We start from the raw sequence: 22873 nt of genomic DNA, 5'->3' as shown, positions 1-22873 counted from the left end.
CACCCCGACAGCGGCAGGCGGGGACGGTGCAGCTTTCGGCGGGCGCGGAGGGGCCGCGCCTGCCCGCGCCGCGCTCCGCTCTCCACGCCCGCCTCCCCACGAACTCTCACGGGCCGCGGCGGGGGGCAGCGCCCGCCCCGTCCCATCCCGTCCCGCCCCGTCCCGTCCAGTGCGGAGCGGAGCGGCGCGGCGTGGCGGCCCCGCCGTGCCCTGGATGCCCCAGCGGCGCCGGCGGCAGCAGCATGGAGCGGCGGCGGGGCGTCTCTGGGGGCTGGCCCTGCCTGCTGGCCGCCCTGGGTGCCCTGCTAGCGGCGGGCCGGGCGGCCGCCCCCCGAGCCCGCTTCTCGCCCTTCTTCTTCCTCTGCACCCACCACGGCGAGCTGGAGGGCGACGGCGAGCAGGGCGAGGTGCTCATCGCCCTGCACATCGCGGGCAGCCCCGCTGCCTACGTGCCCGGACAGGAGTACCACGGTAGGTGTCAGTCCCCGCAGTGCTCGGCGCTCCGCGGATCCCGGCGGGAAGGCGGCCCCAAGGGGTCCCTCACCGCGGAGCGGCCCCGCGGCCCCGCAGCCGCGCAGGGAGGGTGAAAGGGGAGTGCGGGTGCCCTGTACGGGGAAGGCGCGGCTGTGTGCCATGTGCACAGGGCAGTTCCAGCGAGGGGCTCCTCGGCGCTCCCCCGCCGTCCGGGACCGTCCTCACCTGCCCTGGGCACGTTGCCGCCGCCGTCGCAGCGCCGCTCCGCCCCGGCGCCGCTCCTGCGAGGCGCAGCCCCGAGCCAGAGGAAATTACGAGTCCTCTCTCCTTAGTGGGCTCAGGGCCGGATCCAGAACCTCCGAAGTTGTTGGAGGTCTGTCCCTTTCTCACTTCAATGTCTTTCGGACCCGGCCTTGGCCGATCGCATCCTCCTTTGCCCAGTGGCGGTGCGGTGCCGCTGGCGGGGCACCGGGAGACTCCTCAGGGAGCCGCCTGTTGCTGCCCGTGCAGGAGCCACAGGCGGGAGCGGTGGGTCAGGCCCTCACAGGTGGCTTTGGGGATGGAAGGTCGTGCCCAGAATTAATAAGTGAACCTGCTTTTTGTAGACGTCCAGGCTGAGGAGAATGAAATGGAGCGGGGGAAGTTGTTCACGCCAGTAGGGTCTTGTCTTGGGTGGTGTATTACCTGGGGCGAAGGGCACAACCCACGGCCTGGCAGGAGGGGTGTGCTGCTGTGCAGAACTGCTCTCGGCTGCGGAGTGCCCCTGTAAACCAGGAGCTGTAGAGTTCAACGGCCTTACCGCCGTTTCTCTGTATAGAAAACTTCCATGTGTGAAACATCTTTTAATTCATAACCGTGGAAGACCGCTTAAAGGTATAGTCACTAATCTATATTCTCTCTCTTTGTCTCTGCTTGAGGTTTTGCCATGCTACATCGTAACAGCTAATTCTGCTGTAAGCAATAAAAAGTCAAAAGAATATCAGCAAATATTTATTTAAAACACCTTGCTCAGAAACAGATGCTGTGTAGTGGTCCCTGGCTGAAGATGGAGTTAAACTTGTGACTTTGATATATTCCAGCTGAGAATTTAAGTTTTAGGTAAATCGTTGAATCATTATGTGAAGATTCTGATTGATTTTTGTTCTGTAAGGACGCAAAACCCGAAAACATCCAGTACTCATTTTCACATGATCTAAGGGATCCTGAAGTTTTGTCTGTGTATAACCTTCACCTGTATAGTTTTACCAAATTCATAGGAAACTTTTGGTTTAAAAATATGTGTGTTCCTTTTAACAAACCACATGGAAATTCCCTGTTTTCAGGTGATTTTTTTCCCCTTAGATCCCCCTGTATCTTCCAACCCGTAATACACGCTCAGATCAGTTAAACTGCATTCGACCTACTGAGGAAAAGAGGATGCTGGAATTTCCATCTTGCACGGTTTTAAATGCTGGGGGTTTAAAAATATGGTTCAGACTCATAAATAGCAGAAGCCCCCAGCCCTTTCTTTGCTGCTGCCGTGTTTTCTAGCGTGCACCTCGTGTTTAAGCCCCGTTGCTGGTCTGGGGAGAGGCGTTTGTGATGGCCGCAGGAGCCCTGCAGGCAGGGCTGCGGGACAGGTTGCGGGCAGGGTTTAAATAAAGTAGGGCTCCGGGCAGGGCTGCCTGCAGGGTGAGGAGCGGGGTGTGTGTGTGTGTGTTTCCGGGGGATTCTCTTCTGCCTCTCGCCCTTTTAAAAGGGGGCTTGAATTTTAATATCTCAGCGTGCAGAGAAGCGCCTCAGCTGCGTGCCAGACCTTTCAGGTACCTTAGGGTGGCTTTTCCGCCGCAGTTTTGCACCTGACAGAGCAAAACGCGGCTGGTTTGAATATACCTCTGCGCCTTGTAAGTTTATTCACTTGCCCTCTCCGATGGGCTGCAGGGCAGTTTTGCGGAGTCGCCGCTGCCCTGCGCCCCGCTGCGCGCCTTGCTGCGCCCTGCGGAGCCGCGCTGCGCCTCTGCCCGCAGGCAGCCCCGCCGAGATAAGTCCAGGCGCTGCGGGGCCGCCGGCCGCTGCTGCTCCCGCTGGCTCCCTTAGTCCCGCTGCCCGCTGCGCTTCTCCGTGCGCTGCTCTGTCCTCGGCCCCGCCGGGGACATCTGCCTCGGGTGGTACAACCAGAGCGTCTCAGGGCCTCCCTACAGCCATAGGGTTAAGAAAAAATAAACTAACTGTGTGCATTTAAAGGATAATCGCGAAGAAAGTCCACGAACTGAACTTGAAAACTAATTCAGTTGCACGGCACAAGGTATACATGCACCCCGGTGTGAGCCAGCCTCGCGTCTTACTTCTAACTTGCAGTGGTAATTTCTTTCCGTTTTGTGCATTGATTAAACACTCACCTGTGCCAAAACAAGGCAAGAAGCACTGCCTACTTGCTATGCACAGCGCAGCAGACATATCCTCCAGCTAAGCACTCTTAATCAGTTAGATATTTTGAAATATCTCATTTGAATATTTTTAAATATAACAATTATCAATGTTAAATATAGCAAAAGAAACCCCTCCCTCCCCCCAAGTATACAATCTGAAGAAATAATTAAAAGCAATCTCGGCTTTTATATAGTGCAGTTTAATGCTACTGAAACATGCCAGTCTGCACTGGCTGAGCATTTATCATTTAAAAATCAAACTTTAAAGGCAGTGTTGTGGGGACACAGAGGTGGAGTTTTGAGGTGCAGTACAGAAGCACAAGACAAAGGGAGATTTACACACATGCAAAGCAAGTTCACCTGCTCAGAGAGCCTATTAAAATACACTGCTCCGACTCTTCACAAGTTCTGGTGAGGCCCCTTCTTACACTTGCTGCTCCTTCGTTCAACAGGGGCAGGTGAGAGGATCGAGTTGAAGGAGGAGTGAATTGGGTGAAACCATATGTCAAGGGGCTGGATGAGGAAACATTCTCATTAAAAAAAATCAGCCAACAACTTTCTGTTAATATGTTTAGACGTTTCTTCGGGCTCTCAGGGTGGGAGCTGAGCCACTGGGCAGCCAGTGGAGCTGTGGCACTGGGTCTTGTCTGTTTGCCCAAATGTCCTCTGCGCTGGCCCGCACCCCAGGAGAGGGATGGTGTCTGGTGCCAAAGACACTTGCCTGGCAACCTGGCAAGCACAGGAGCTTCTGCAAGTGGCTTTTCTGACACACTGGATCCAGCACTTTATTTCGCTGAATTTCATAAGTAAGATAAAGGCAATAATATTACCTATTTTGCATAGTTAAATTAGATACTTGGGGATTTAACACTTCTTCCCTAACCCTTAAAATACTCTGGATTTGGCCCTATTCCTGCAATCAGTAAATATTTAAAAATGCATTCGCTGATTGAATAGCACCAGACCTACGCTGCATATAAATATGCTCTTTTATATACAGGGCCAACTTGATGAATCGGTAAACAATTTTATTACCTTTGGCAGACTTTTATGCCTTGAATTAGCTTTTTTCAAATTCAGTTAAGTCCTTGAGCTGGCAAAGCACTTCAGTGCTTGCTCAAATGCAAACTGACAAAGTGTGCACTGGTTTGATGTAGGCACCTGCTCAGCTTCCTTCCAGCCAAGCGGTGGTCGTGTGGTTGGAGAGCTGCATCAGGACCCGCTTGGCTTGCTCGTATGGGGCTAGATAGCAGTGATGCTGGTTTGGTTTTCTCCTGGGCTTTCCACTGTAATCTACAGAGCAGAATATAATTTCTTCAGGAAAAAAAATCTAGCAACAGTATAAATTGAATTTTTTAATACAAGTCTTCACTGCCTTTAATCACAGAAACCTACAAATGAACAGTCAGATTTGTAGTGTTTAAAAAGCACACGTGGATCACCTTTACACTGTATTTTTTGTTATCCCTTATATTATTTTTTCTGTCACTGTGAACAGTGTCTGTTTCCCAAGGTTTCAAATTTAGATCTTTTAAGAACAACTTTGAACTGTTTTCCCGTGATTGATGTCAAAACTCATCATTCTACCCTTAAAATAGTTTTCTTTAATGAGACTTGAGTTTCTATTTCACTCTCCATTGTTCCTTTTTTTTTTTTTCCAGAACAGAGTAACCTTCAGTCCCCAAATGTTATCGGTTTCCATCAATGACGGTTACTATTCTTAGACATAACTGTATATTGTCTGGAACCACTGCTTTGGTAGGTTGTAAAAAATAGTTTTCAACTATTTTAAGTGGTGGTTATGCACTCTTTCAGCGTGGATAAAAAGTTGTTTAAAGTCTGGCCAATTCTACCTTTTTCATTAACCACTCTATCTAAGAAATACAGATTGTGATTTGGTATCTGTTTTCCTTAGGATTACTTACATTTCTGATACCCGTTTGATCTGGTGGGTATTTTCATTGTATTGTTCAGATTGTTAAAAAAATAAAGAGGTGTTGGGGTTCAAATGGAGGGAAAAGAAAATAAGTGGAGAGTAAATGGTGATGCTGCTTGAGGTGTAAACAGGATAACAACTGAAGTGCAGAAACTGAGTTATGGATACTTTCTCTATGAGTTATGCCAAAGTGCATAAAGCTTTTGTGTGCCAGTAGAAGTAAAGATTGCACAGGAAGTGATGTTAGTGATGATGTGTTGGTAAAAGAACAAATTTCTGTCTATGTATGTTTTCCAGTATCAGCCCAAGAAGCAGGTCATCCTGAGTCTTTTGCAGGGTATTCCCTCAACACGTTTCATTTCATCCACTTGCACCCTCCTCTGATCTTTGGAAGAATGGATACTTCCATCGTTTTTTGTTTTAAATTAAAGAGGTGTGCAGAAGTTTTTGCTCACGGGAGTCCCATTAGTTTCAGGGATTATTCTGTAACTCTTAAGGGACACTTGAATTAAAAATGAGAGGCTGGCGATAGGTAGCCATGGAGAAGGAGTTGTTAAGAATGAGAGAAGACTTCAAGTCACTTCTTTCCTCTGAGGTCCCTAGCAATATCTTGCATCTGCTTAAGGGTGTTGTAGCATATAATAATTACTTCTGGGGTCAGCATTTACTAAAAACGTCTTCATCCACCAAAGCCCTCAGCGTGCATCCTGACTCTGCTCTGCTGGGTTTAGGATTTTCTTGCATAAACTGAACTTTTCAAAAGCAAGGCAGACTTCCGAGTTCTGTGGCCTGTTCTTTAGATGATCTGTTTGGATTTGTCCAGTCTCAGCCTTAGTGCATTTCTGAGTGAATGTGAGTCTCTAATTCTTGATGTTGGCCAATGGATTGTCCATATTTCTGAAGCTCACGTCTGGCCTCAGAGTTTGTGTGGTGTGTCTTGGCAAATCTGAAAAAGTTGTGCTTCTGAGATCTCTTGACCAGAAACTGATGAAGGATACCAGCCTTAAAAGAAAAAAGTAGGCAAGGTCACAGCCGAAGGCCTCTTACAAACCATGTTTCTTCACTAGGGAAGATGTTAAGTTTTAATGGATTCAGCTGTCATCACTGTAATTGGTGCACCAAATAAGTGGTCAGCAGATGGCTCAGCCAAAGATGTGGTCAGGCATTGATGAAAGGAGGTGGAAGGTCCACAAAGGCCTAAATGAGCCTTTCTTGCAAATTTGCAGAAGGGATGTAATCTCTGGCTAAATCCTTTCTCTCCCCATCAGGGGGCTGCTCCCCCCTGCAAAGGAGACTTGATTGCCCCAAATAACAGAAATCAAAGTCAGCACGGCATGCTGGTGTGACCCACATTTGTCAGGTGGCGTCTCACTGTAGGACAGAAATGGTATTGTTGGTTTTATTGGTCTGCATAGGGCTTGTCTGTATACATGAAAAAAATGATCTCTGCCTCACTGAGTTCACCATCTGAGGCCCAGAGCTTGGTGCTCTGGCTGGCGTGTGCGCACGGACCCTTCCCATAGCACAGTGTTGAAGCCAAGGAAGAAAAGAAGCCTGTAAATGGTAAAAGGGTGTAAAAATACTGTTTCACTGGGGATGTGCATATTTTCTGCTTTCTGAGTTTAAAGGAGGTGTTTCTTCATATGTATAATTTATCTGGGGAATTCATTAAGAAAATCCATCCATAGTAATTGCTCTTAAGTAGAAATTTAAAAAAGATGTTTTTCTTATAAATAGTTGTAATTAGATATAAATATATATAAACCAAGATAGGAATGCTGTAATTCTAAGGTCACCAGTAAACGAGTTATTAAGTGGGTTACTGTAATACATTTCTCCAGTGTTTCCTGCATTGATTATTCCACCGAACCCATGTTGGCTCATTAGGTAGAACACAGCGAGGCTGTCACTCCAATAGTATTTCTCATTTTCTTTATTGTTGCCTTAATCTGGATTTTTGAAGGCCACTGCTTGTGAAATACTGTAGCATTTTATTATGGTATAATACTAATGTATTTGCATAGTGACTGGTTGAAGTGTGATCTCCAGTCTGATAATAGCCATGGTGATGCAGCTGAGATGGGTTTGGATGCAACCTTTGTTTGCTTTGTGTCTCATGCCATACAGCTGTGGTTTAGATTTGTCATGAGTGTTTGCTACATGGAGAGGGAAGGAAACAGCACTGTCTTACCTCTGAGAATAAGCAACCTTTCATACCAACCCTTGTTATGAGAATTACAATAGTCTCTGATGAAAGATTCAGTCTTTTAACATGCTTCCTTTCTTTGTGTTAACATTTCCTGCCTTTTCATCAGGCATGAAGGGTGCACAGAGCGCAAATGTGTGTCTGGAATATTTGTGTAATTCCCACTTTTTCCCCTCCCCAGTTATGACTAGCCTCTGGGATAACCATAGGACAAACTCTGAAAGTGCAAGTTTTAACATCTGTCAAAGCCCAGGAGCAGATTGCTTGTGGAAAAGACCTTCCCCAGTTTGACAAATGATGCCTTCTTGTTAGGCAGGAGGTCTTCATCCATACTCCCTCCCCTCAGGTCAGTCCTGGAAAATGAAAGTCATTGTGTGTGTCACTTAATCCAAGCAGCACAGGCTGGTCTGTTCCAGTGGACAGGGGTGTCATGGAGGCAGAAATCCCCGTGATCCATGCCTGTGGGACTTTCTCCCAGGTGCCTCCCAGTGCTCAGATACCTCTCATGGGTGACACATTTTTTACTCTTTTCCTGAAGGGAAGAGCAGGGTCATGGAGGTGTTTTTACTTTTGTTTTAATGTATCTCTCACTAAACATTTGCCAGATAGGCAGTGTCAGAGGGGTGTACATCCTGCTCGGAGAGGGAGAACCACAGTTTGGGAGGAGCATTAGGGTTTGTGCCTGTTTATTTCACAGTGCAGGACCAGGCATTACTCTGTCCTTGTGCAGCTGGAGAGGTCCTGGATGGGGCTAGAGATGGCACCCAACAGGCAAGCACCAGGCCACAGGCTCCCTGCCATCATCTACTGAAACCCTCTGGAGCAGCTGATGCCTCCCAGCATCACATCATTTCCTGGACAGTTGGGTTCAGTTTAGCTTCAAGCAGAGGCACCTGTGCAGTTGTTCTTCATCTCACCAACTGCAGCATCACCTGTGTCACTCCAGGTGACTCTCTTTGGTGTAGCTGTTGGGTATTCACCCTTGTCCTACTGCTGTCAGCAAGGCTCTCTGTTTGTGGAGACTGGTTAATGTATGTGGTTTTTGCATGCTGGAAGCAATCAGCACAAGGCTTCCCTCCCTAAACACCAGTGAGATCCTTGGTCTTCCCATGGAATCAGGGCATCAGTGAAGCAGTGAAGCATCAGGGCAGCAACTGCCTCACTGCTGGCTTGTAGTGTTTCCTCATGACCTGCTGTAGACAATGCCCTTTACATTAGCATTTCAGTCTAGAAAGCAGGACATGTGTTGGGGACTGGACATGAGTGGCCTGGGAAAGTTGCAGGGGAGCAGGTGAGGAGTTCGGACACTTTCCCAAAGGCTTTTATTGCAAAGCAGAGGCTGTTTTCTGCAGTTTTTTGTAAGGTCCCTCTTGCTGTGTTTTTCCGTCCTGGGAACAAAACAGAGGAGGCTGTTCCTCTAGGCTCTTTGATATTAGTACTGGTTGTGAGACTTTCACAAGCATCTCCTTGAGGGGTGAAATCAATGGCTCCTTTCCAGTGTCTGTTGAAGTTCAACGTGCAAGAGCCCTGAGTGACAGCAGGCAACAAATCCATCTGTCACTTGCAAGCTTTACCCTACACTACCCTAAGTTTAAAACCCCCACAATCCTACTTTCAGACTCCCACATTGACCTTCCTGAAGTTCTGCATTTCCCTCCGAATTGCACAAGTGCTTCAGCGCAGTGTCCAAGTGCTGTCCCAGTTTCCCATGTCCTGGTATGACACACACCCCAGAGTGTATCCAGCCCTGCAGGGATGGATAGCGCTCGCCACAGACACCCTTATGTGGGGTGCCTTGCCCCAGTCACTGAGAGATGTGATGTGCCCCCTGGGGACAGCCAGTCTCCATCTCCTTGCTGAAAGGCTGGGCACCAACAGAGGAAGATGTCAGATGGATGGTGGCCCTGTGTGCCTCCAGTCCTGTACCCTCCTTCTCTCTGTGCAGCTGCTCAGGGAGGCAGTTCAGAGTGTTTGATTGAGATGCCCAGAGTAAAATTTGATTTAGGTTTGGTGGATGGGAAGTCTTATTAGTAAGTCCAGTCTTCAGGATGTAGGGATTCTCTAGGAGTTGGAAATAATTGTGAAGCTGTGTCTCCTCCTGAGGCAGAAGCCTTAGGGCATGCAGACGTCCTGGGTGGTCACTGTTTTCTCTTTGGTTTTGCAAGATACACCGTAGGAGAACCTGGCAGTGCCCTCGCTCTTCTTCAGCAGGATGAGCAGATTAATCTTCAGAGATTGGGTGAAGCTCTGTGTTAGTTTCCCTGAATGGCGTCTACTCACATATGCACGTCTGTGGCCCTGCTCCTGTTTCTCACAGGAGGCAGGGCTGTACACATGAGGCTGAGGGCATCAAGTTATAAACCAGGCGGATACAGAATGCTAAGAGCTCTTGCTCCACACTTAATAATAAACCTCAGATTAGCCTGAGTTATTTATTCCTCCCTGTGTCTGCTTGAAGAATGGTTTTCCAAATAAATGGGTATGACCTGACAGAGATGAAAGACAAGAAGAGGGCCTGTCTCCAACTGCAGCTCTGGCTGTGGCTATGTTTCCTACTGTCTGGCTCAACATTCCTTGCTGCTATGGGTGGCTGGACATGGGCACCTCATCCTTTGTCCACTTCCAGCATTTGGCCATCGTGTGAGTGTACACAGAGTGGTCCAGCTGGTGAAAAACACACAGCGTAAGGGGCATCACCATTTCCCTATCACCATTTCCCATCCTTGAGTTGGATGATCAAAAGTTGGGAAAGAAAAAAACTACAGCTCATACAGGGAAATCCATCAAGCCAGCTTCCTTTCATCCACATCTCGGAGCAAATGCTGTTTTCCCCTCCTCATCTTGCCTCATCACATCTGCAGGCAGTTCTTGGCCTCCCGTGCTTGGGTTTGAAGGGATTTGTGTTTGGTTGTGCATGGGTAGCGTATGTAGGATGCTCCCTGGGAATGTATGGGGAGACCGTGAAAGTTGATGGTCTGCTGTGTACATCATGGAAGAGAAGAAGGAAAGAAAAGGGAAAAGAGAGAGCACACAACATTCGCTGGCCAGAAGACCTGGGTAAATCTGGGAATAACCGTTTCTCTGTGGCTGAGAGGTGCTCTGTGGTCACAGCATTCAACACGTCTGGTAGAATATTCACAGGTGAACTAGAAAGGACACAAAAAAATCACCTTTCCTGTTTATATTGCCCATGCTCTTGCAGAGGAATACTTCATGGCAGAGCCAGGTCTGCCCATGCAGGTCCTGCGTGGGGGAGCTCATCCTGTGCTAGAAATGAAAGCAATGAGTAGGTTATTGCCCTTTTTAACATCTGAAAACATCAGCACAACCTTCTGTGGCCTCTCTTCGTGTCAAGCCCTGGGATGTGAGAAGTCATTCATCACGTCACGGGGCTTGGCAAGATCTCTGCCGTTTGCCTTCCAGTTTTCCCACTGTTCTCCGGGACAATACAATAGATAGGAAAGAACAAGAAATATAGATAATATTTATCTTTCTGACTAAACAAGCTGTGGTTTCCAGGCTGCAATAACCTTTCAGTGTTCCTATCTCACAGGGGAAATGCGCTGCTAGAAAAAACCAACCCTCCTTCCAGAATTAGACACATTCATCTGGACACTGGCTGAAATGATTATCGATACCAAGAACTGCAGAAAGGAACAAAACAGCACAACTGGCCAAGGCAAAGATCCTGGTTTCACAAAGTGCTGCCCAGCCTTGCAGTGTGTGGGGTGCAAGGTGTCAAAATTAAGGAGTCAGTACTATAGAGTGCTGTAAAGAAAAGTTCCTAGTGTGTTTGTAAGAAAGGATTTCTGGCTAAACTCCAGCATTAAACATTTTTGTAGCGCAATTCTTCTGACTCTGGCCCAAAAGGCCTTCAGAATCTCATGCTGGTTAGTACGAAGATCAAAAACCTCTGGCAAATACGTTTATGCTTTCTAATTATTATAGTTGGTTTGCTGATGACTGACACAACCTCAGACAGGTTTTCAAGTTGGCAATATTTCTGTATGAGGCACAAGACTTCAGAATTGATTCAGCCGTGTCTGCAGGGAATTAATTCAAAACCCGATTTTGCAAAGGACAAAACCTGGTAATGTATTTGTGTAGAACTTGGCAAATGTTTTAATCAAAACTGGGAGGAAGTGAAGCATTTGAAATGTATCACTGATATTTTCAAAACATGGTTTTGATTTTTGTTGTGGAAAAGTATCTTGTGAAACTGACTGTGAAAAAAAGAAAGTTTGCTGCATAATCAGAAATCGAAATGAGACTTTCCTGCTTGAATGAAATTCTTTGTCGAATTTTTTTGGGTTCATTGAAGATTTTCATATTGACCTAACTGATATTTTAATTTATTTTTTTGTGCTAAAGCCCTCAGTACTTCTCCTTTTATGTTAACCCAAGCTGATCTCTTTTTCTTTCTTTTTCTTTTCATTTTGGTCACTGAACCAAAAATCGAACAGTTCTACTTGTGACAAGTTGACCATTTAATTTCCGGCCAGTGAGCAGTTCTGATTCAGACAAATAACCCTCACCACTCTCCTCACGTTTGTTCCCAAAATAAATTACAGGATAATCATTCACTTTCTAAGGCACTGGAGTGCAGCTGGTAGCAATACTGACATTTCCAAGGTAACAAACTCATGTTTTCTATAATGATACCTGCATTGTGGCTGTATATGTTGACTGTGTTTTCTTTTGCATCTAGTCATTGTTCAGTTTTCTTTTTCAGCAGAAACCTTTTCCCTGATTCAGTGTTCAGTAAAAAAGGTTTAGAGGAGCTCTGTCCATTGGCTCCTTCTGGATTCCTACAGTTAAAGGATATTTCTGTCTCCAAACTCGAAAACCTGTTGCCATGCATCTATAGAATTGGAATTCATTTAACTAGACAAGTAGGCCTTTGTGTCTCTAAAATTACTTTTTCTTCAAGAAATAATATTTATAGGGCTGTCCACCTCAAATGGAAATGAACTGCTCAGAAAAAACATGGAAGTGGCTTTGAGAGATGCTGGTTTATTTTGTTCAGGGAAATATTCCCCTGTGTTCTTCATTTTGCCTCAACCAGCAGAGATGAAAAGGTGCGGATTTGGCTGGGGCTGGCAGCACTGATCTCTCCCCAGCTTCAGGCAGCCCACATTACTTCAGTGAGCATCTGTGGACCTTTTCACTCAAAGAGATGTAAGTTTTGTTTCATCAAGTGGTAGCAGATGTTGGGGAGCTTTCATGCCATTCATCACCAAGGGAAAGCCAATGCGATGGCATCTGGCTGTTTTCTTAGTACAGATTGTTTTGTAAACTCTAAACTGTCTTTGAGCAGCAGTGGTGGTGTATTACACACTGGATACTCTTCCTCTGGGACCTTGGCCAAAACCCCAGTGTGCAAGTCCCCCCAAGCACCTTTTCCCCAATTAGTGAGATTATGGTAGAGAGCAAACTCTCCTGGTATTTGCAACATTTTCTGTTCGAGAAAACACATTGCAAAATTAATCGCAGTACAATATTTCTTCTGGTTGTACATCATTAACCACTAAGAAACGCTACTGACTTGCACGGTAACTATTAACCTTGCATTCAAGATCTGCAAAGCTTGCGCTTGTTGCAGTTACCAAGTATTCTCTACATGCAAACAGTCAGAAATAGGGAACCTTTTTTTTTCCTAATTGATGTATTTTCCTTAGAGCATGTAGATTTTTTATGAGGTGCAGGGCTCATACAGACACCAGCAAGCACAGTACCTCAAATCTTTAGACTGGCCAAATCGTTGACGTGTTCTGCCTTGGAGTGCTCCAACTTTTAACACTCCAGAGTGGAGGAGAACAGTGGTCCCTTTGAAAGAAGATCAGTGCCAGCAAAGTCCACAGCTCCTTGATGCATCGTGTGATAACAGTGATGAGACAAGAGCTTTGGGCAGCAGGACAAGCTTTAACTCTGCTCTCTCCTTGAAAATTTTACTGATCTGTTCCTTGAGTTGAACATCTGGATGGCAGTTTCCATCCCTCTTGGCACAGTGCTGCATCAGGGCAAGCCTGGGTGCAGACAGGTGAGGCAGAAGATACGACTGCACATGAGGGAGCAGTCAGATTTTCAGTTTAGCAGATTGTTCTTTTCTCTCTTTTTGCAAAGAGCTGGGCTCATCACTCAGAGAACACAGCTAGATAGACAGTTTCCATCTAGTAACTTTCCCCAAAACTGCTAGGTAGATGTATTGGTAGGAAAAAAATGCCCTGCTCCAACAATCTGGATTATGTTCCTGCTGCGTGCCAGTTCAGCTCTCTTCTGCTGAATTTAACATGTGTTTATTATGTTTAGCATGCAGGGTGGTTGTAATGAGTTTGAATTAGAGGGGAATCATCTTCTTTCTTTGTGCTTTTTTTACGTCAAGAACACTGTGATCTGGTATAAAGGGAGATTGATGCCTTTGTAATTAGCTAGACCAGAATTTGATGGACTTTTTGGTTCTGGGTTTTGCTTACTGGTACCCTGTATAGGTATTTACCATTGGAGCAAACCAGGAATAAGTGATAATAACAAAACACATTCCCTCTATGCATCTTGAACAATTTGGAAATGTTTAGGTGTAATGCAAGTATAATAATAATTTTGTTTTAGTTATGCACTTAGGGGCATATTTCATGATATCCTTTGTTACATAGCTGGCTGTTTAGTTGCTTCTTGAGCTTTTCTTTTGCAGGCAGTTAGATGGCTACGTGGGATAAATAGTTATATATGTTGGGTGGCTAATCATTTAATGTGCTCTTCAGAATCAGAAGAGGTGCCGCAAGGAAATATATGTGAGTGGGGTGGCAGAGATCTTAATATATATTTCAGGATCCTGGGTATTTAGGAGCTATTTATTATGCTTACTGCCTGTGTCCTGGCAGTATTTTCTGTCATATGCCAAAAGACAGCCCAGCTGTCTGGTGTCTTGAATATCCCCCTTCAATTTCTCCCAGGAAGTCTACATTTGTGTGGCTTAGATCTAGCTTAGGTTTTGTATTGGTGGGAACACTTTTTATGTGGTGGTAGTATATTGGGCAGGAATTAGGAATTGCTGGAAAAACTTCCAGTTCTGCTTAAAGCAAAAAAGGAGTCCTGTGATATGCTGAAATATAAATTCACTTAAATGTAGCCAAAGGCTCAGGCTGATTTTTACTTTCCAAGAACACAAAACTGTGGAAGGATGCAAACATACAAGTTTTTGTTATTTGTTCTCTGTAGGAATGCCTTTTGTTGAATTTGTAACCTGCAAAATCCTGTGTTATTACAAAAGCTACAAACAGGAACATTTCCCCGTGAGAGATGGAGGAAGAAAGAGACATTTCTGAAAATTAAAGCAGGATTTTTACATATTAACTATAAATATCTTGCAACTGTATGATTTGCTTTTAAATAAAATAAAGCCGCTTGCTGTCTCTGCAGAAATGAATTGGAGAAAGGGATTTATCCAGGGTAATTCAGCCAGATGAATGGAGAGATATGTCCATAACCACTAACGTGATGGTTATTCCTTCTAAATATAAACTGATAATATTATATATTAGAGGCTTGATTATAGCGTTAAGAAGATTAGTACATTTAAACAGAAAATAAAGGCTTATGTGTCCTAAATGTGAAACTAAAAGGAGAGGGTTTTATATATGGCAGTATCACAACATTCAGTAGTTTTGAACAAGCTATTTTTCCCATGGAAATGCCTGTAAGGAATAATCACTGCATGCTGCCTCTGGAATAACGGAATGCCTTAAATCTAATCTTTTTCAAAGTGGTAATTTAAATACATGCAGGTATTAATCTTGGCATATTTGGGGTGTGTTTATTGGTTAATAAAATTGGTTAATGGTTGCATACAATCATGTCCACAAGGGCAGTTTTCTGGCTCATCCATTTCTAAAAATGTTTGAGCAGTCTTTTAATTGCAGAAACTGTGGAATACCTATTGAAAATATAGAAGGGAAAAACGGTTGATGATACTTCTGTGATATTTCTTGAATCAGATCTATGAATTTAAAACATTTAACACATTAAAAATTTCAGTGTCTTTTAATACTGCGCTTAACTTACACAGTACTGTCTCTAAGGACACAGTAGCTGAATCTTTTGAAGGTACTGAATTTATGACATTGAATCCAAGACTTTTGTGCTCATGTCATGAAGCTTGTTAGGTAGTGTTTAACATGTCTCCTTTTTCATTTCTAGTTTTTTGAAATTCTTGTTCTTTATAGCCTTGTAGTTCTTCTCAGTGAAAGATTTATAGTGAGGATAAGGGAAGGCTTGATCCTTTTACAGTTATCTTCCTGATAGATAATACTCCTTGATTTCCTTTTATGCACCTCTCAAATTAGATATTCCACACCTTAATCACACCACCATCTTAGTTACTTTATCTTTTAAGAGTAAAAGCTCTCCTATTATAAGTTAACTTACGAATACTATAGCATCTTCCTCAGGGCTTGTCTTTGTTTCTGACCCAGGCATTGCTCCCTTGTCAAGTCCTGTCCAGAGGAAAAACCCCCTTAATGGAATCCAGTGGGGGCTGCGGTTTGAAATGGCTGGTCTGTCCCAAGGCAGAGCTGCAGCTGATGTTAATCCACAGCCCTGCTCACCCCATGGGCTGGTTGCAGGTTGGCTCTGTGAGAGCCTGAGGCTGTGCCAATGGTGCAAGATACCACAAAGGCACCAGAAGTGCTGCACAGGTCCAAATTAAATGCTTGCACTTCAGAGGGCAAGTCAAGGAGATATGGACACCCACGTATGTTGACTGCTGGCTTTTCCACCCATTAGTTTCTCAGAACACCATGCCAAGGGATGCCAGACCTCCTGAGCCTGTCTGGCTGCAGGTAACACATTGCCTGCCTGGTGCTGATAGTGCTTGCTCTGGAAGGGGAGGTTGGGTCTGGCCTTAGCTGAGATGCTCAGAATTTGCTGCTCCACTTCCCCATCGAGCTGGCTGTATCATTGGGAAGGGTTGCCCAGCCCCTCCTGTCCCAGAGGACAGGCTGGGGACACAGCCTCGTCTGTCCCTCCTTTGGGGCTGGAAGTTCAATGTACAACCTGGCCCTTCCTGAGGTTGTATGTGCTTTTTGCACTACCCATTTAAACTCTTAAAACCCATGTTCTCTAAAATACTAAAATAAAAGAATGCTTTCACATATCTGCAAGCGCTGCCATCCTTTAGACATCTGAACTTCCCTTTACTCATGTTGTTAGGACCGCTGGATAGTAATGTCCATAATATTAAAATGTCCCTGTATGTATTTCTTGCTTCTGTTGCTTTGGTGCTATTTTAATTGGCATAGCAAGATGTTGTAGACCAGTAGGCTAAATAAATGTTCTTCACATTGCTGTGATTGCCTTTTATGCATGCTCAAAAATAAATGTATTTGTCCCTGAAGCAAATGTACGCGAGCAGGCTCTTTTCTACGGCACTCTCTGTATGCCATCTGTCCTCTCCCCTTTTGAATGTGTTTGTTAACTTCAATCAAACATAACATGTAGGTCTCAAAGATGCTAGATACTGGAAAGTTTCATGGAAATCAATAGCCAGCAGAGAGAAAAGACCCAGAGTAATGTCTTCACTGAAACTGAAGACAGTTGAGTGAGCTCAGTTATATATTAGACCCAGGGCGAGTCATGGAGAGAGGGGCCCTACATATGCCCCAGGCACAGAAACACTTTAGTAGGACTCTGCTATACACTACAGACACGGGGGTAGCAATGAGGCACTGATCCCCACTAAGAACTGTTTTTATTTCCCTACTGAAAATACAGACTACTCTGTTGCAGTATCTCCTCTGGTCCTCGGCTATTAGGGCCTGGCTGTGCTGGGGTTGGTTCATGTTCAGGATGGCCTGAGAGTTGCTGAGCCATATAGCTCTGTCCTGGCAGAGCAGAGGTTGGGCATAGCTGTGGGACAGTGAAGGTCCCTAGGGGCAATGGAGTGCTCCAGCACCGAGCTGCCTCTGCTGCCACCTTTGCAGCAAAGCCTTTAAGAGCAGTAGTGGGTTTTAGGTTTCCAGTCATATCTGGGAGATAATTTGTTGTCCTGGACATATACCCAGTTCTGGTGATCGTAAGAAGTCAATGGCCAAAAGCCAAAGATTGATCTAGTCCCTGAAGTTTGTCTTCGACTCCTGATTGAAGAGGAGCTTTCTGTAAAAGGCACCCTCTGTGGCTGAGAAAAAATGGCATAGTGATCCCCATGAGAATAGAGTCTCAGAAGAAATAGGAACCATCCAGAGACCTCTAGAACTGAACTGCAGTGGTGTAAGATGAATGGAAGGTGGCTGAGGGCCCTTGTTCCTCCCCTTGCCTGAAGCAAGACTTGTGGTAAAGCCCTTCCTGGGCACTGTCTCCAGTGGTTATGAGTCTGAGTCCAGGTGCAGTGAGAAATGGGAGAATCTCAGCCATAAATGGGTTATTTCTTTGCCTTCAGTGAGACTTTTATTGTTGTTAGGAAAAGTCTTCTTATTAGGTCATAACTTTTGTGCTGTGTTTCACCCAAGTGCCTTTACGTATTAGGTGATTTATTTCTATATTTGCTTTTGTCCTCCATGGGAATGACAAGGATTTTAATGTATTACAGAAAATCCTTGGTGATCTTCAAATTAGAAAGGCTTTACTGAAGTAGAGTCTCCTTTTCTTTTAACATAAAATGATTTGTTTGTCACCATAACTGGTGATATGCTTATGAATCCTTTGAGTTAAATAAAGAGAATCTGGTAAACAAAGGACTTTGTCTTGCTCATGCATTCTTGCAAAAAAAAGAGGAAAACACATTTGTGAAGTAATTAGTTTGAATTAGTTTTACCAAAAAGAAACACTTTTACTGGAATGGCCGTGTTAAAATTTTGAGCATCATCCTGGGGTTGATTTTGTATAAAATTTGTATTTGAGTCATATTCTGTGATGGTGGAAATGGGATCATGACTCCAGTGTGTGAAACGTTGTCAAAGTGGTCCTGATGAGTGAACAGTTTGGCTTTGAATCCAGTCATTATGATATCAAGCAATGTCTAATGCAGTTGTTACAGAGTATTCTTAGGCAAAACCACAGAACCACACTGGCTTAGGTAATACTTAATCCTTGAAGTCCAACACTGATCAAGACACTGCTTTCCAGTTTCCCTTCCTGCAATCTGCCTGCCCTCTGCCAACCACTGGTGTGTGATTAATTGACTGACACGAAGTCTGTTATTTACATTGCAGATATATTGTCAGTAGACTCCAGGTGAAGCTCACAGCATGCTGCATATTTACCACCATATGTTCAGGAGGTTGTGAACAGAAAAAAGTAAGTCTAAAGCCAGAGGAGGTATTAGAGGACACAATAGAAAGGCTAATTATGAAAGCCTTCAAAATCAGTCCCTGCTTCACCATTTGATGTCCCAGTATGTAATTACAGAGAACTAGGAAAAAAGGGAAGATAATAAAAGAAGATAATAAAGGGAGGATATAAAAAACAGGACATGCTATTTTGTGAGAGAAAATAGATCTCCCAACCCATTTCTCCTTTAGGTGTTGGAAACAAGAGAGAGCCTTGAAAGGGAGATAGAGGGGACAGGTGTCCTGGATGGTACAGACAGGAGAGGTGTGAGCCCAGGGGGAATGGGCAAACTTTGTCAGTGCCTTTTTTTAATGGTGCAAACTGGTGTTTCACCCCCCCGAGGGGGCTTTGCACCAAGTGGGATGGCCAGAAAAGGAACGCTGGAGCTGGCAGCTCTATTGTCCCTATTGGCAAACAATAATCTGTTCCCTTTAAGCAAAGACAGCATGGGATGAAATCACCTAACAGGATGCCACCTTTATTTTGAAACCCATTATGGGCAGCCTATGCAGGTAGAAAATCTTGCACTCCATCCATTACTGTAGCCCATACTAATGTATATATTTTCCTTGCTATTTGTATCACTTCTGAGTTAGGCTTCCTCTATGAGGATCACGGCATGTCTCCTGTTGCTTCCTAGAGTGGATGATAAGAGTACTGAGGGTTATAATTATTGATAAAATAGAAGAAAAACGTATGTCTAAATCTTAGCTTCAAATCTACATGTATCCTAAGTCAGTATTTCTTGGAAAAATAAAGACACCCTGCAATTCTGTTAGCTACACGTGCAGTAGGGAGTTTGCAATCAGGATATTCTTGGGCAAATGAAGCATCTTCTGGCTGGCTGTTGCAGGAAGATGCAGGAAACATAGGGGGCTGGAAATGACAGCTCTAATTTTGCTCCAGGCTGGAGGGAGAATGTCTTCACTCGCTCCTCAAAGGGCCTTCCTCAACACACAGCTCAATTATTTGTACGGTAAGCTGATTAGAGGATTTGAAACCAATCATCCAAAAATGGTTGATGCCAGCCTCCAACTGACACATCAACTTATTCTCAATGAATGCAAAGACGAGATACATTTCAAATTACAATTTTGTAGAAGTGCTTAAAAACATCTTCAGAATGCGTTTCATACTGAACAGGCTGAGCAGTCAGCAAATAGGTCTTTAATACACCTTTGTGTCTGTTCTAGCTGCTGCTGGAGGCTTGCACGGTGCCAAGCGGTGCTCATCTCTCGCGCCTGCTCATGTGCCAGCCTGGTGTGCAACTGGGCTCGAGAGGCTCAGGGGTCCCCTGGGCTCCCTCTTCTTGGGAGGCAAGGAAGGTGTTCACTTGGAAAGAGGAAGTAGGAAAAGAGAATTTTGTTGGTTCAACGAGAGGACAAGTTGGAAAAGGTGCCAAGAAGTTCAGACACTTAGAGTATCTACTTATCTATCTGCTCCTTGCTTTCTTTTAAATGACCCCCAAAATTCCCAAGTAGAAAAAATATCCCAAATTCCATTTTCAAAACTTTGTTCTTTGCAAAATTTTGGTTTCTTACCAGATTTCCATCTTGACTTTGTAACAGTGGTTATACAAGTAAGCCTGTGGATTTTGCTGCAACAGCTGGAGTCAATAAAGGTTTACATGTGAATAGAAATCCACAGAACCTGAACTGGAAAAAATCCAGATTTTACTTTTTTTAATAGAATTTTGCTATGAATTATTACTGGATGATTACCTATAGGTTTTTCTACCGTACATGAATGACTTAATGTTTAAGGCATAAATGTACATTTCTTTACATTTTTAATTACATTCTGAATGGCAAATTTATATTGATAAAGTCTTGCGCATTAATTGTATCTGCTATTGCAGATATTAATATATACATTATAATATTTATTGCCCATTAAACTTCAAAGGCATATTTCAATTGTTAAAAAACCCCAAACATGTTAGAGAAAGTAAATAAAATGGCAAAGGTGACAGAGACTAACCATGAGCAGAAGGGCTCAAGTTAGCTTCCCTCCAGCCCTCAGCCCAAACATGAAAGTGGTTGGGTTGGAAACAGAGAGCCCCTTCACTTAGTGCTTACATAGTGCTGAACACTTACATATGTAGTTATCCATGTCTGCTGTAACCTTGCATAAAGTTGTGATTCAGCTTCCTTCTCATTCCTGCAGGGACTGCTGTCAGTTTCCAAGACACCAGTCTTGAAGTGCAAGGTGACGTGCACTGCCTCAGACTTCAAATGCCCATTGCATGTGCTGATGGAGTATTTAGAAGTTTCCAGCACACATAAGTGCAAATGAAGTTAAGGGGAATCCTGGTGCTCAAAATCTTTGCAAAATTCAAGTTTTATGTATTTCTAGATGGAGGCTGAAAAATTCAGGGCCCTGAACAACCAGTTTATGAAGTGTAGTCCCTAATTTCTCCTGCCTTTGCATATGGTGTGCACTGTGAAGGTGTTTTTAACAGAGCTCTGCACTTCTTGTATAAAAGCACTGTCAGTTGCCATTGTATTTTGGTCTGACAATGGTTATTGAGTGCATCATGAACCCAGCTTCCATAAGATATAGTGCCTTCTGTAAAGACAATAATTCTCCATTCTCCTCAGTGAGATTTTCCAACGGCTCAGTTGTTTCATAACCATATTACTACAAGCCCGTGGAGTCTATTTTATAATAGCACAGAAAAAGGCACAATATGTTTAAATTCAGGTACCTTAGAAACATTATAAAGTCAGACGGCAGAAAACTACAGCAGCTTAAGTCTGCAGAGACTTTGTTTCAAATACAAAATGAACACAGTGCACGCTACACCACTATTTAAGGTTGGAGAAATCAAGTCAAACCCCATGGACACCGAAAGAAACCTGACATAGCAAGACATGCTACATTGCTCACTCCCACACCCAGGAATTTTATCTTCTGCAGCAGAACCTGGATATAAAGAGTAATTAAAATATATTAATAATAAATTCATCTCTTCGTGCAGATGTCCATGCTTTTCTTCCAACTGCATTGCAGTCTGCAAGGGACCTCCAAATCTGCCTGGTAGGATGGAGGTTTTATATGGATTTAATGTGACGTAGAACTTAGTGAACAAGGAAGCAACAAAGAATCTCAAGGGACACAAAACTTCTGCACCCAATAAAAGGGGCACAAGGCCCTTATGCTGAGGCTTCTTCTTCTTCCTTGGATTGTGGATTGGGGAAAAGGAATTTAATTCACAGGGGACTTCTAGGGGATCCTGGCATGCTGCTGGTGGGTGATATACAAGCAACGTTTGACAGCAGGAGCTGTAAATTTGGGAATCCCCAAGAAGTTTTGGGCAGGAACCTTCTGTTTACAGGAAAAAAGCTTTTATTGGAGTTTTCTCAGAAAGCTCCCCAGCTACTTGCAGTTCTTCCTCCCATCTGAGGGAGGAAAAAAGCAGATTAATACTGTGTGAATTTCTGATAGAATTCGCTTAAATTCTACTGTCCTACAATGGGATGAAAAGATGACTTAATTTTACATCAGAATAAAACCTCTTGTCTAAAGAAGTCAGGGTACATTCTCACACCTTCCCTCTCTTTTACTCCTCTCCCAGTCTTCATGATGATGAAGCAGGGGTTTTTTTATTATGAATAGTACCTTTGTAATATGATCTTTTATCCTATTTTTGGGAGGGGAACTTGTTTGCAAGGCACAGAATAATTTTTTTATTTTTCCCCAGAAAGTAGAACAAAATTTTATTCACTACTAACAAAATCTAATCACAGTATTATTATTACTTTTAAAGGATAGAAAATAGACCATGTTTCCCTGGATAGTTTCATGTATGATAGTCATAACTGTGTAGGACGGTGAGTTCCTATGTGGTTATGTCAAGATTAAAGCAAAGGGCTGTCTGTTACCAACAGAACAAAGAATTGGAAACAACCCCACAAACAGCTCCCTTCTCCCAGCAATTCACAGAGGGGAACTTAGGAGCTCGCTTCCCTGCAGCTTTGTGTCTCGCATGGAAATTAGTCCTGTGATGAGGTGCAAGCTTGGAATGGGGCAGCTGGAGGACACGTAATGTGTTGTGATGTGTAGGTTCTCTGGTGTCTACTAAAGTGTCTGTGACTGCCTTTTCCTGCTTGGAAAGTGAAGGGGATCGCACACGTTCCTCACATCACTGATATTTCAGGGGATTTACAGGTGCACAGTAGTTTTCAGATTTACCTTTTTGTTGCATTTAGTTGAAGTCGCCTAGTAGGATCAACAGTTAGTGAGAGTAGTGTTGGGGAAACACATTTGTGGTTGGTTCCTTTATGCTTTTTTCTGTATGGAAATAAGATGTATCCGATACGAAATGCTCCTTGCTTGACTGTCTTCTCTTAAAAGAGAAGAAGCAGAATAGGAATGGGAAAAGCTCATGTTCAGCTTTAAAGAGAGTTTTTGCAAGAGTAAGTAAATAAAATAGCAGATTTCAAATGTGAATATGTTCTGCTGGGACATACAGAAATCTAAGGTGGGACAAGGAAAGAGGAAGAAAAATGTGTGATCTGGAAATTA

The 22873-nt window shown here is 44.0% G+C and overlaps 1 protein-coding gene across 1 annotated transcript in view; it reads left to right on the top strand.

The window, feature by feature from the left end:
• Positions 1-242: 242 nt before the first annotated feature.
• The window catches only part of RELN (reelin), a gene marked incomplete at both ends in the record, with an annotated part of 292747 nt that continues 270116 nt past the window's right edge, over positions 243-22873 (top strand). The window contains one exon of the mRNA XM_080626620.1: positions 243-471. Coding sequence (XP_080482746.1) covers positions 243-471 — 229 coding nt within the window. The remainder of the gene's footprint in view (positions 472-22873) is intronic.

The sequence above is a fragment of the Psittacula echo genome (assembly GCF_963264785.1).
Source record: "Psittacula echo genome assembly, chromosome: 1".
Taxonomy (NCBI): Eukaryota; Metazoa; Chordata; class Aves; order Psittaciformes; family Psittacidae; genus Psittacula; species Psittacula echo.
The sequence above is the reverse complement of the archived record's forward strand: the minus strand, read 5'-3'. Positions and strand labels throughout refer to the sequence as shown.